Raw genomic sequence first — 12,208 nt, 5'->3', positions numbered from 1 at the left:
ACGTGTGTAATAAAACATTTGGCCTGCCGGTGGGCCATTGGCCATTTATGAGATGAATAACCCCAAATTTAGTATCTGTGTGTATCTGCCTGTTTAGCCCACAGCAGTGTTGCTTAGTCCATTGATGTTGAAGTTCTAAGTGTTTCAGCCATGACTGCTTTTTAAACAAGACAGAACACAGGGAAACCAATCAGTTCTGAAGTAATTTACACAAATCAGCCCTAAAAGTACAGTTACCAAAGGTAAGGCTGGAAAATGATCTTTCTAACTATTTTAATACACAAACTTATACAGATTTGATACAAAAAAATAAATGTTCAACTAAAAGATTTCTGTGTAGACTGATTTGGGGTTTGGGTAGCCCCTAACTCAATAAAATCTTCTGCCAGAGGAATGAAATTAAATTTATCAGCAGGTGGAATTGAGCTTTCTATGTTCTGCGTTTTTCATTACTATATGAAATGCATAAGGCCTCCTTTATTGTTGGGTGCACTGTAATGTTTTCCAGGAATACTATGATTTAATTTAGGGCACAGATCTGCATTGTAAGCTATTATTGTTTTGTTTAATCGGAATATTGATAAAAATGCAACTGATATGTGAGTAATATTTCTGTTTAAAATAGCAACAAAACTGCAAAATTATTAACACAGAAATTATTAATGATTATTATGTCTTGCATCTGTTCAACTGCTTTGATCTTAGAGGTTATGTGACATGGTGATGTATAGAAACGTATCACTGCTGTAACAACCAGTCAACATCATCGATTATTGCAACAACACAAAATAGTTTTGCATTATCAAACCACCAGGCAACTGTTGCTAGAGGATCTTAGATCTTGACAATTTGTGGCAGGAGCTCTGCATGGGGAGTAATGAACTGAACCCACAATGAAACTGTGGTCAGCATATTGTTGTTTGTTTGTTGTTGCTTGTTTCAGCAAGCTATATAGAAGAGTAAATGCAAGCTGAGTTGTATTTTTATTAGGAAGGGTTTTGTAAGTAAAACTGTTGCCACAGTTCTGTTTTTTTAAAAACCCTCTTACTAAACCTGGCAAAAAAGCTCAACACTGTGCAGGAATCCGGGCTTTCAGAGTTCCTCGTCCCTGGATTAAGGTGTCATTATTAAAAAGATGTGTTAATATGCCCATGATCAAATCTGATTTTGAATATAGGGTAGATGTTGTTTGAGAGCGCATTGTAAAAAAGAAGACATTATGTTTGCATTATTACAAAATCAAACTTTGTCCATGGTGTTATCTTTTTGTTTTAGGAAGAGGCCTGAAAATGGAAAAGAATTCTATTCAGCTGTATAAAAAGGTTGTATTGTTTCCAAAGAAGTGGAGATTAATAGGGAAAATCCTCCCATTTTGGCAGAACAGGCATTGCAAGTCTCAGGCAAACTTGCAAATCAGTTTGAGAGTTTTTTAAGCTTCCCCCGAGGTTTAGCTTTATTTGACAGTCTGTCTGAAGTTATCCACTCACTCTGGCATCAAGGCTGCTTCTTTGTGGTAGACTGGAATCAGATTAGATGAATTATTTCTTGGGATCACTCTGTTTTTAACACATACCCCAGATGTAAAGTTCTATCAGTGCATAGTGTGTGAGTTGCAAAGTGTGTGAGTTTACTGTAGCTACATAGGGGCATGCACTAATTGTTTTTCTTGTTTTCTTCAAAAGCTGCTTTGTTGGCGTGTCTGGTACTGCCTTTGGGATGCTAACAGTGTAACTTCTGTGACTGAGCTCCTTTTTTCTCAGTTTAGCCAGAGTTAGAGTCAGATGGCTTATTCCTTGAATAAAATCATCTGAAACTTCTGCTAAAAGAGCTTCACTCGATTGTCCACTGGGTGCAGATAAAGATCGGGTGTGTATCGAGCATCTGTCAATACTCTGACAGACAGCTAAGGATTGCTTCGGCCTGCCAAAGAGCAGATAATATATACTCACCATTTTATCTCTTCCTGAGGCAAAAGGAAGAGTCTGTTATCACTGTTGTAGGAAAGATTGTACATCAATTGTAATTGTACCAAGACTATAAGATATAGGAGAAGATAAAAAAAACATGTAGTCTTAACTCTAATGAAACAAGATTTAATAGAACAAAACAAAAAAACATAAAACAAATAAAAAAAATACAGTTGTGATTCTGATATAATGGAGACCCCTTTGTTGTACTGATTAATACAATGCCATCTTATTCTACACTGAATTTTAGGGTTATGAAACTAAATAAACCAGCTAGATGAGATGGAATCCAGAAGTAACTACAATGTCTTCATACTACTTTTTAAGTAACTTTAAAATCATATTACTGATTGCACATTCAGGCTGTATATTTCATAAAGGACTCATATCAGGACAAACTGATTTTCTGCTCTTCTATGAAAGGAATGAGTGTCACATAGTGTGTAAATATTAGCAGCTTTATTATATATATATATATATATATATATATATATATATATATATATATATATATATATATATATATATATTATACAGTTAATGCAGTTTATATGGGAACTGTTTTAATCCATTGTTTTTGTGATGTCACAAAAATGTTACTTTACATATATCAACTTAATAAATAAAAAAAATAAAAAGATTTGACCAAAACCTTTTTACAAATCATTGTAAAAACATTTTTTTTTTACGCATCAGGTAGTGTATTTATTACACTTTTATGGGGTGTAATATAGAGACCCTAAACTCTTTAGATGCCTCTAATTTTTTCTGTAATGGAACATTTTATGCCAATCTACTACAAAACTATTTTATTTTATTTTATTTTACATTTTAATTATTTAGTTATGCAGAAAAGTTTTAAATACATCTATCAATTTAAAGCCCCTTTAAAACGCTTTGCTAAAACATTTTCTGCTGGTGTAATTTTTGTAGTTTTGAATTTGCATGCTAGATGTTTAGTCTACAGTGTGTCAAACATGTATTCATATTAGTAATAAACAGCTTCCCATTGGTTCCTATTTAAAGTGGTACATGGTTACATGGTATACTCTTCCTAATTATTGGTATATCTTATTGGATTTTTAATCTGTCTAACAGCCTTGTATTTCAAATAGCTATTGACAGAACAAAAGACAGTAAACGTGTTTTCTGTTCTAGTACTTAAGTACTAAAGATTGTACAGTAGTGGTCACACAATTTAAGTGAATTTCAGAATTTGGCAAGAACTATACAAGTTTATGTAAAAAACTCTGATATGTAGATCGGGTATACATAAGAGCTTCGATGGAAGAAATAAGACACATTTAACCAAAGGCTCTGTACATTGACATAATAAATGACACAAATTTATTTACATTTGAAATTGATTTGGAAATCTGCATTTTCTGGTCAGACGTCTGGGATTCTCTGAAGTGCATTCAGAGAAACAATAGCCCTAGTGATTAAGGGGGAAAGTTGTTTTTCAGGAGGAGCATCCGTTGGCCTTGTGCACAGTAGATAAAATTACAGACTCTCCATCAAGTTGCTGCCCTGCTGCTGACACAGATTCCCTTGTAACACCATAACATCTCGTGTTAATGTTGTGGATGCTGGACACATCTGATTTAAGTGTAAATGTGTAGTATGATTGAACATGGTAGGATCGCCTTCTGGTGTTATCCTCAGGAGAGGAGTAGCCTCAGGTCTTTGTGAGTCACATCCATCAAAGGAAATTAAATAGCTACAGGCAATTTTTTGCGGCACACACTGCTTTTTGATGCTGTATGTGATTAGTCTTGATTCCAAACAACTCGATTCAACCTTCTGTGAATCTCTTGATCGTATGCGAGTCTTTGAACCAGTGGAGTTGAATTTCTGTCCAAAAATGTACCTCTTTTTTGTTCTGATCTAGAGTTTGCTCACATGGCTCACATGCAAGCATGCTCTTGCTTGCACAAAGTTAGATCTGCCGTGTGGTAGTGGAGAGTTTTGGATACACCAAGATCTTTGAAGTCAGCGTGAAGCCCTGAAGCTTTAAAATTCTCAAAAAATGGTTCTTTGGAGAGATGGAAATGCTCCAAAAATTTGTATTTGGAGAAACACGTCTGGTCCCAAACAACCTTTTAGTTGATTGTTTTAAAGAACCATTCATTGAAAGCTTCTTAGGGCTTCTTTTAAGAGGAAGGCTTGAAGGCACCTTTAGTTTTAAGAGCATTTGGCGAAGCTCAATGATCTAGCAAACCAACAAAGTAAGAAAAGCATGATGTCTAATGCATATGTGCTCAATTTAAGGATTTACTTCAATCAAACCAGGGAGTGAAGTGAAATTGCAGTCGGCCACACAGTGGAAGATTTGCATGCATGAGAAATGAGCAGGGCTGAAGCTGCATTGGCTTATCTCTGCACACATATGGATTTTTGAAACATGAATGAGTGTGTGTGTGTTTCTGTGATTCAGTTTGAGTCATGTTTCAGTGTTTGCATGTAGAAGATCAGCAATGGTGGGTGCTTTTTTCAGACGGTCATCACTCAAGCTTGTGTTTGCTTTGAAAAGGTCCAGCTAGTCTTTGGCACCTTTCCCGACTTTCTGTGAATGAAAATATTTGAATATATACATGTGGTTGGTGTGGCGCAACAGTTAACACCACTACTACCTGCCAGTGAGTTACCACACCATGTGGGAGACTGGGGTTCGATTCCCAGTCTGGGTGACTATGCTGTGCTACACCAATAAGAGTCCTTGGACAAGACTCCTAACACTAGGTTGGCCCTTGTAATACGAGTAACCTTGTAGGTCGCTCTGGATAAGAGCATCAGCTAAATGCCATGAATGTAAACATTTATATACATTGACATTCATTGTTGTATCTAACTACACCTTCCACTAATAATCCTACACAGCAATGCCTTTTTTACAGTACAGTGGGAAAAAGTCAATAAACATTATTTGGAGAATAGGCCTTAGATGCTTTTTTAGTGCTTTACTTACCTGTAACTTGCATTCAACTAAATATCTCATAAAATCCACCCTACATTTCAGAAGCCTTAAACCTCACCCTAACTTTATCTTAAATATAAATATGGCTATTTTTTATAACCTTAACCAAAACCTATATCGAATGCTCACCCTGGGTCTAAACCTAAACCTGGTCATAATCCTAACTCTAAAATTATAATAATTTGATCATTTGTAGATAATCTGGAATAATCTGGTCAAGAACATTTTTGATAACTGTTTATCAGAGCAGTAAGTATAACCTTATGACCTTAGATATTATGCTATGTTGATGTCAGAGCTGGGAATGATGTCACACTCAAGTTGACCGCAGTCCTGTTAAAGTTGTTGAAGCTTTACTGATTACTAATAAAAGTTTATTAATCATCTTCAACAGGCCACTCTAAATAAAGTGTTTCAATTATTACCTGTGTATTTAAGTATTAGGTATATAAACAAAGAACATATGCATAAATATATACATTGATTAATGACATATGCATAAATACATGTGTGTATGATTTTTTTTGCTGCGCAGGAGGCAATAAGCTGAAGGGTCAGCAGTTCCACTTGGACTGGGCCTGGATCTCTCTGCAGAAGCAGAGCTATGTAGTAGACGAGCTGGCCGGGCAGCTCGAGGTGGTGCTGCGACGCAGAGGCTACCTGGGAGAGACCTCTTTCGTAGGTGAGTACACAGTGGCTGTATCTGTTTCTCTGCTTGCTTAACATGCAGCTGCCAGCCTGAGCCATAACACCAGTCACCTTCTGTATTTTTCATGGACATTTTATGTTAAACGTGCCACGCTGCGTGGAGCTTCACAGAGCTGACTGCGTAAGCCCAAATGAAAGGCCATGCAAATGCTCCAATCAGCAGCTTAAGCACAGCATATATGAATTTCAATTCTTAAATCATTGTCATTCAATAGAGTCTGTGGTTGCTGTGTGAGCTGTTATTGCTTCAGCTTATCGGCAGTGGTTTTTATCCACTGTTTAAGATGTTTTCGAAGTGCTTTTTTTTTGGCTGCTTTGTGGGTCTCAGGGGCAGAGATGAAAGCTTGCACTCTCAGGCATCTGTAGAACAGACAGAATGATTGTGTGAGTGTGTATGTGTCTTTGTGCCTGTGTGTGTGTGTGTGTGTGTGTGTGTGTGTGTGTGTGTGTGTGTGTGTGCGCTTATCTTGCATTGCATGCCACCAACCAAAGACCATGTGAGGTTCATATTCATTTTGCTAAAAGGTTTGATTCACGCTGTGGTGTGGTTTGATTCAGGTCTGTGTAGAAATGTGCTTGTTTTGGTACATTGCCATGTGAATAGGGCTTTTACTAACTATTTTTCTATTATTAATCTATTAATTCATCTATGGATTATTTTGACTAAAGTAATCTTGGATTTTTTTCCTCCAAAAGTTTTTACAAAACTGTAAATAAAGCTTTACATGTTAACATATTACTGTAGCAACAAGAACTTCAGTATAATAGTCAGCACTGCAGTGGGTCTACTGTATTTATGCCATTCTACTGTGATCTACTGTATTTATGCCATTCCTTACACAAAGAAATGTGCTTAATATAATGGCCGAATAGAGAGTAGAACTCCACATGGTTTATATCCAGGCAAGCCCAAAGCGCTCAAACACACTCCCTGGCAACAGCAACCAGCTCCATGGTGTTTGACTGTGTATAAGCATTGGTTGTTTACATTGAGGTCTGTTTTTTAATAACATGAAGCAATAAAGTCTTCTGGGTCATCAAACAATAGAATTCACATACCTTTATAAAAATATCAAATAAAATGTATTCTCTTAAGATATGATGACCTCCTTGTAACTTCTTATATAACTTATGTATGCAATGCTGAAATTTCTGTACATATAAACACTAGGGTCAGTTCCCTTTGTTAGTCGTTTGGACTGTGTGGGGAAAAAGCAGTTGTCTGAACAACTATGGGACAAATGTGTGCGGTCACCAGTGTTGGTGGCGAACAAAGTAAGGTGCGTCTGCATCTGCACTAGTTGTGAAAAAGCCTTAAACATGAATAGACAACTGTTATACAACAGTGTTAGACAGTGATTTTGCCGTTTCTGGCGGTCCATCGTCTACTGTAGCGCCTGTGTGGGTTTTTTTTTCATTCAGGTGCTTGTGTGTCCCACGAGTACTGCTGCGATATGCCTTTGAAACTTTGCCCAGTGTACAAACCACCGTTTAGTTTCGTGCTAATTCCGGATTCTCTCAGACTTTCGATGCCTTGGGTCTTTGGAAACTATTCAAACGTATTTCACAACCGTGTCGGACTCCGGATGTTCAGCCCCAGATGTTCTTTAAAACTGTAGCTAGCTTTGAATGAATCCGACCAGACTGGAGCCAGAAACGACTGACGTCATGGAGTTATTTGAACTGATACAGTTAAAGACCTAAAAAGCTAAAGTCATGAAATGTTATGACAATATGTCTGCTTAAAATATTGATGTTGACACGTTTTCAGCATCGACGGCATTGACTACAACGAATAATCGTGGCAGCACTATGGGAAATATGTTTTGACTTTGTTGGAAAACTTGCACTTACCGTACAATATTATAAAGGATGTTTACAGTCATGCAAAGGTTTGGGTGGCCAAAAGACTTAAGACCTAAGTTAAAAATAACAATCACAGCCTCTGTAGCTAATCAAACATAAACACGAATAGTTTTAGCAAAAATCGAATGCACCGTCATAACATTATAAGTAAAACTTAAAGTATTCCATGTAACTTTTACAAAAAGACAAAAGTAACACCCCCTGCTGCTTGCAAACACTTTTTGTAGCCATATCAAATTCTTTCAGTTCTTGTAGTTGGAATGTTTTCCCACTATTCTTTGCAGAAGAATAGCCTCTAGTTCTGAGATACTCCTAGGTTGTCTTGTATGTTCAGCTTGTTTAAAGTCTATTCATAATTATAACATTTCTTAACTCTCCAATAAGATTTTGGTCAAGTGACTTTGAGAGCCATTCCAAAAGTTGCAGTATGTGTCTCTTCAAGTAGTCCTTGGTGGTTTTTGAGATATATTTTGGTTCTTTATGCACAGGTAAGGTTTTCTTCGTGGCGTTTTCATGAAGATTATGCAAGTGGAACATGCACCATTACTCACGATTGCAGTTTCTTAACTGTTACACAGGTGTTGTGATATTGTATGTTACCAGCATAGGTGAATGTATCTCCAAATGTTTTCTTGGTATTCAAGATTGTTTTCATCTTCTCCGTCTGCCATTTTTAATTACATTCTTTAATGTAGAAATCTTTCTATAGCTTCCTATAGTATTCAAAACAACATCTCGATAAGCATTTCGTAAATGCTGTGCAATAAGGGCATCTTTTCAGCTGTTAAGTAAGGGAGTTGGATCTTTTATGCTTTTATGAAAGTTACATTTTCAGTGGGGAAAAAATGAATGTTTTTTTTTTATTACATTCTGTGAAAAATGAATATGTGCAGAACCCTATACGTTTTGTCCTGTGTACATTTTTCTTCTGTACTGATTCTCTGAATTACAATGTTCTTTAAGTAGCGTAATACTAATATTGCTACAGGAAATCTAATGTTGCTGTGCTTTAGTTCAGTAAGCTACACCGAAGGAAGAGGGGCTATAGCAGTCATATCACTATGTGATTTGTCGTTTTTCTTCAAGATGGACCACGAAAGTATTAAAGGAGGTAAAAACCACATTCAGTATGGTCATGTCAAGCAGTGCAGAGTGCAGGTCAATTTGTAGGCCTTATTAAAGAAAGCTAAGAAGGCAAAGCTCCATGGCTGCTGGTTAAGGTGGTTAAAAAGCTGCTCATCCAGCAGAAGATATACTCTGCTGGTAAGCAAGCTGGTTGAGGAGCTTAGTTCCTTACCAACACAACATATGATTTAATATGAGTTTGATGGTTTAGCTTGTTTATCAGTGTGACTGAGTCAAACTGGTCATATTCATGGATCAATGGGGTAAACGCCAGCTTCTCAAATTGAACTTGCTAATACCATCTAACTACTAGAGTCTGCCCGTCTACTGATGTTAATTCAGTGTGCAGTAGCAGTAGCTTAGCTAGTGATGCCCTGAGCCCTGAACATATTAATTTACCACATATCGTTGCTGTCGCTGTCTCCATTTTTGGTGTTTTTCACTTTTTGACATAATTTGAATCTGGCAGTTGTTCTTAACATAATGTCAGTGGCATAAATGGACCAATAGAAATGCTCCTAAATGACTCTCTGACTTTCTACTGCTGTGAATTTGCCCCATTTTAGAGATACAAGTTTTTTGTCTGACAGCAGCGATATGTAAAACACAAATGGGGCAGATTATTATTACATAATGGTACATTGCTGTGTGGATTGATTGCATCGATACACAAGATCATTAGCATTCGTTCTAAATTACAAACACCACTCCAGCTCGACCCAAACGTATTGGATGGAGCGCCGATATCTTGGAGATAGAGAACGAGAGAGAGAGAGAGAGAGAGAGAGAGAGAGAGAGAGAGAGAGAGAGAGAGAGAGAGAGAGAGAGAGAGAGAGAGAGAGAGAGAGAGAGAGAGAGAGAGAGAGAGAGAGAGAGAGAGAGAGAGAGAGAGAGAGAGAGAGAGAGAGAGAGTTGAAATATTGCAGAGAACTGCAGATGAAAAGAGAACGAACAAAGGATAAAAAAGAGGAAAGCAGCGATTAACTGAGAAAAAAGAGAGAGAATGTGGCGGGTAAAGAATGACTGGTCAGACTAATGGAGATGGAGGAAAAGAAATGAGGTCTGCCTCTCTTTAGGGAGCTAGAGACTAATTTAGGCTTGACTTTAATCGATCAACTCATTATGCAAATGAACAACTTAGTCAGCCTTTAGACATAATATGTGCTGCATGATGAAAATACATACTTTAAAGAGGGAATCCACCGATTTTTCAAAATATCTACAGCGTGGTGTGAAATAGTGCTCCGTACTGAAACTTAGCAACTCAGATTTCAGAGATAGTGAAGGAACCAGGAGTCACATTCGGGTCAGTCATTTAATTTACTACCCAAAATCAACAATTAACCTACAATTAAAAGTGTCATTTAATTGTATTTGAACATATATGGAATATATATGGTAATATATGGCGAAATAAGCTTTCTTTTGTAACCCATGGTAGCACTTGGTGAGTTCAGAAGTTCATTTTCATAATTTTGAAATTTGTATATAGAAAAGTTTGTAATCTAAACCTTTTGCTAAACTCCTCTGTGATATTGGCAAACCAGCTAAGGTGTTACTAATCTACTCACATTTTTATTTAACATTTTAGCTGGAGAGAAAAGTGTATGTGTAGAGATAATTAGCTGATATTAAATCTAAGAACTCACTGCTAAAAGTAAAATTCTCATATTAAATATATATGTATATACAAAGTTTTGGTTATTTTTATTGATTAGCCTTCTTTTAAAATCTGTATTACTTGACTAATAGCCAAATCTATCAGTAGATAATTGAATCAGTACTATAGAATAGCGTAGATGCTGTCCCATGTGCAGCCATGTTTCTCTGCAGGTCAGGAAATCATTTCAAACATTTGCATTGATTTTTCTCCACAATTTGGATCGCCAATTACCCAACCCATACATAATCTACTCCATCACATGCAGTGCTCCAGTCACGGGGAGGGTAACGGCCAACGCACGCCTCCTCCAGGGCATGTGCAACCAACACGCTCTGAGGGAAGTGCCGTGTACCCGGCTCTGATGCACAGGCCAGCAAACGCTAGTGCTGGCAAGAAAAGGCCATCTACCCACCCTGGAGAGAGCCAGGCCAGTTGCACTCTCTCTGGGCCCTGGCTGTGATTAGCCCTGGCTGGACCACTCAAGGCCAGAAAGGGTTGCACCTCCGGATTGCTGTACAGCAGAACACACACAAGAGATACCCAAACAAATCATTACAGTGATCCAGCATTTAACAGGTTTTTAATGGTCATGGTCATGGTCCTGCGTAGAACTAATGTCTTTACCAAAACACCCTTAAGAACCCCTTTTTTAGGAGCGTACATAAAACATCTGTGCTCCCCTACTACACATTTAAGCATTGGCCAAAGATCCACTTATGCTGCACCTCACAGCTGGAGCCGTACCTCTACTCTGAGCCGCACTTAGAGAGGAGCCTGTGTGTCTCAGACAGAAGCTGAGGAAAGGATACGCTCTTATCTCAGCTGGCCACTTCTGTGAAGCTCCAGCCTCTCACCTCTGTCCCTCTGCACTCCCCCCCCCCCCCCCCCCCCCCGCTCTCCTGCGGCCTTCCTCTTTTCTCCTCTTCCTCTCCCCTCCGCTCCACATGCTCTCTTGTTATGGCAGGGAAGAGACCCCCTGCTGCTAGAGAGATGGAATTGAAAGTGAAGCTATTCTTTCGCTCTTTCTCTCCCCTCTGCCTTCTTTGCTCTCCATATCTCAAGGCTTTCTTCTTTGAAGATTCTTTCCCTACACATAGCATGTATTTTCTCCAATGTTAGGGGCACACAGAGGCCGTAGTGGATGCTGAATTTGAAATGAATATTTTTTTCTACTTCTTCTTCTTCTTTTTGTACTGCCTGGAGACTATATTCAAATGAAGGCAGAATTCTGATCAAGGAGCATATTTATCTAACCTCCCAGAGTAAGAATGCTGATCTGGGAGCAGTTTGCGGCATTTGTGAGCTCATGACTATAATCATACGGCCTAAGGGAGCCGCTGCTAGATCAGCAGACTTCAGCTAGCTAGAGTAAGCTAGATGTGGACTTAGTTCTTGCTGAACTGTCATTCAGGCTTTGGATGGGATTAGTTTTACTGAGGGAGGTGGAGTAATGTACTTTTACCACACAGCTATACGTAATGTTTATGACCAGTCAACACAGAAAAGGAAAGAGTCTAGAAATGATGGAGACTGCTATTTGATTTACAGATTTGCTGTCACACCAAAGAAGTTAGGAAGTTCCATACACACAAGTAGAAAATCCATTCCCCTTTCAAAGTCATTTGTATCACTTAATATTATAGTAATATGTCAATAATAATTGTAATACTCTCAGAAATGTAATTACATTGGGCACTTAACTTTAGAAATGTCAAGAAAAAAGGTCAAACTTGTAATACAGTAGGAGCTTCAATTGGTTTTTCAAGTGATGCTTGAATGTGTGAAGAACCTTTATATTGGTGAAGTACCTTTTCATCGAGTGAAGGTTCTTTAGAGTTTTCCTTACAAAAACATTTCCTTACACTTGCACTCCTTCACACTTCTATTACAAACAAGGCTCTC

The 12,208-nt window shown here is 37.9% G+C and overlaps 1 protein-coding gene across 1 annotated transcript in view; it reads left to right on the top strand.

Moving 5' to 3' along the window:
* Window positions 1-12,208, top strand: part of frem2a (FRAS1 related extracellular matrix 2a) — a 99,835-nt gene that overhangs the window by 20,804 nt on the left and 66,823 nt on the right. Inside the window, exon 3 of the mRNA XM_072658071.1 lies at window positions 5,480-5,626. Within this exon, the coding sequence (XP_072514172.1) occupies window positions 5,480-5,626 (147 nt within the window). The remainder of the gene's footprint in view (window positions 1-5,479; window positions 5,627-12,208) is intronic.

The sequence above is a fragment of the Salminus brasiliensis genome, chromosome 16 (assembly GCF_030463535.1).
Source record: "Salminus brasiliensis chromosome 16, fSalBra1.hap2, whole genome shotgun sequence".
NCBI classification, from domain to species: domain Eukaryota; kingdom Metazoa; phylum Chordata; class Actinopteri; order Characiformes; family Bryconidae; genus Salminus; species Salminus brasiliensis.
The sequence above is the reverse complement of the archived record's forward strand: the minus strand, read 5'-3'. Positions and strand labels throughout refer to the sequence as shown.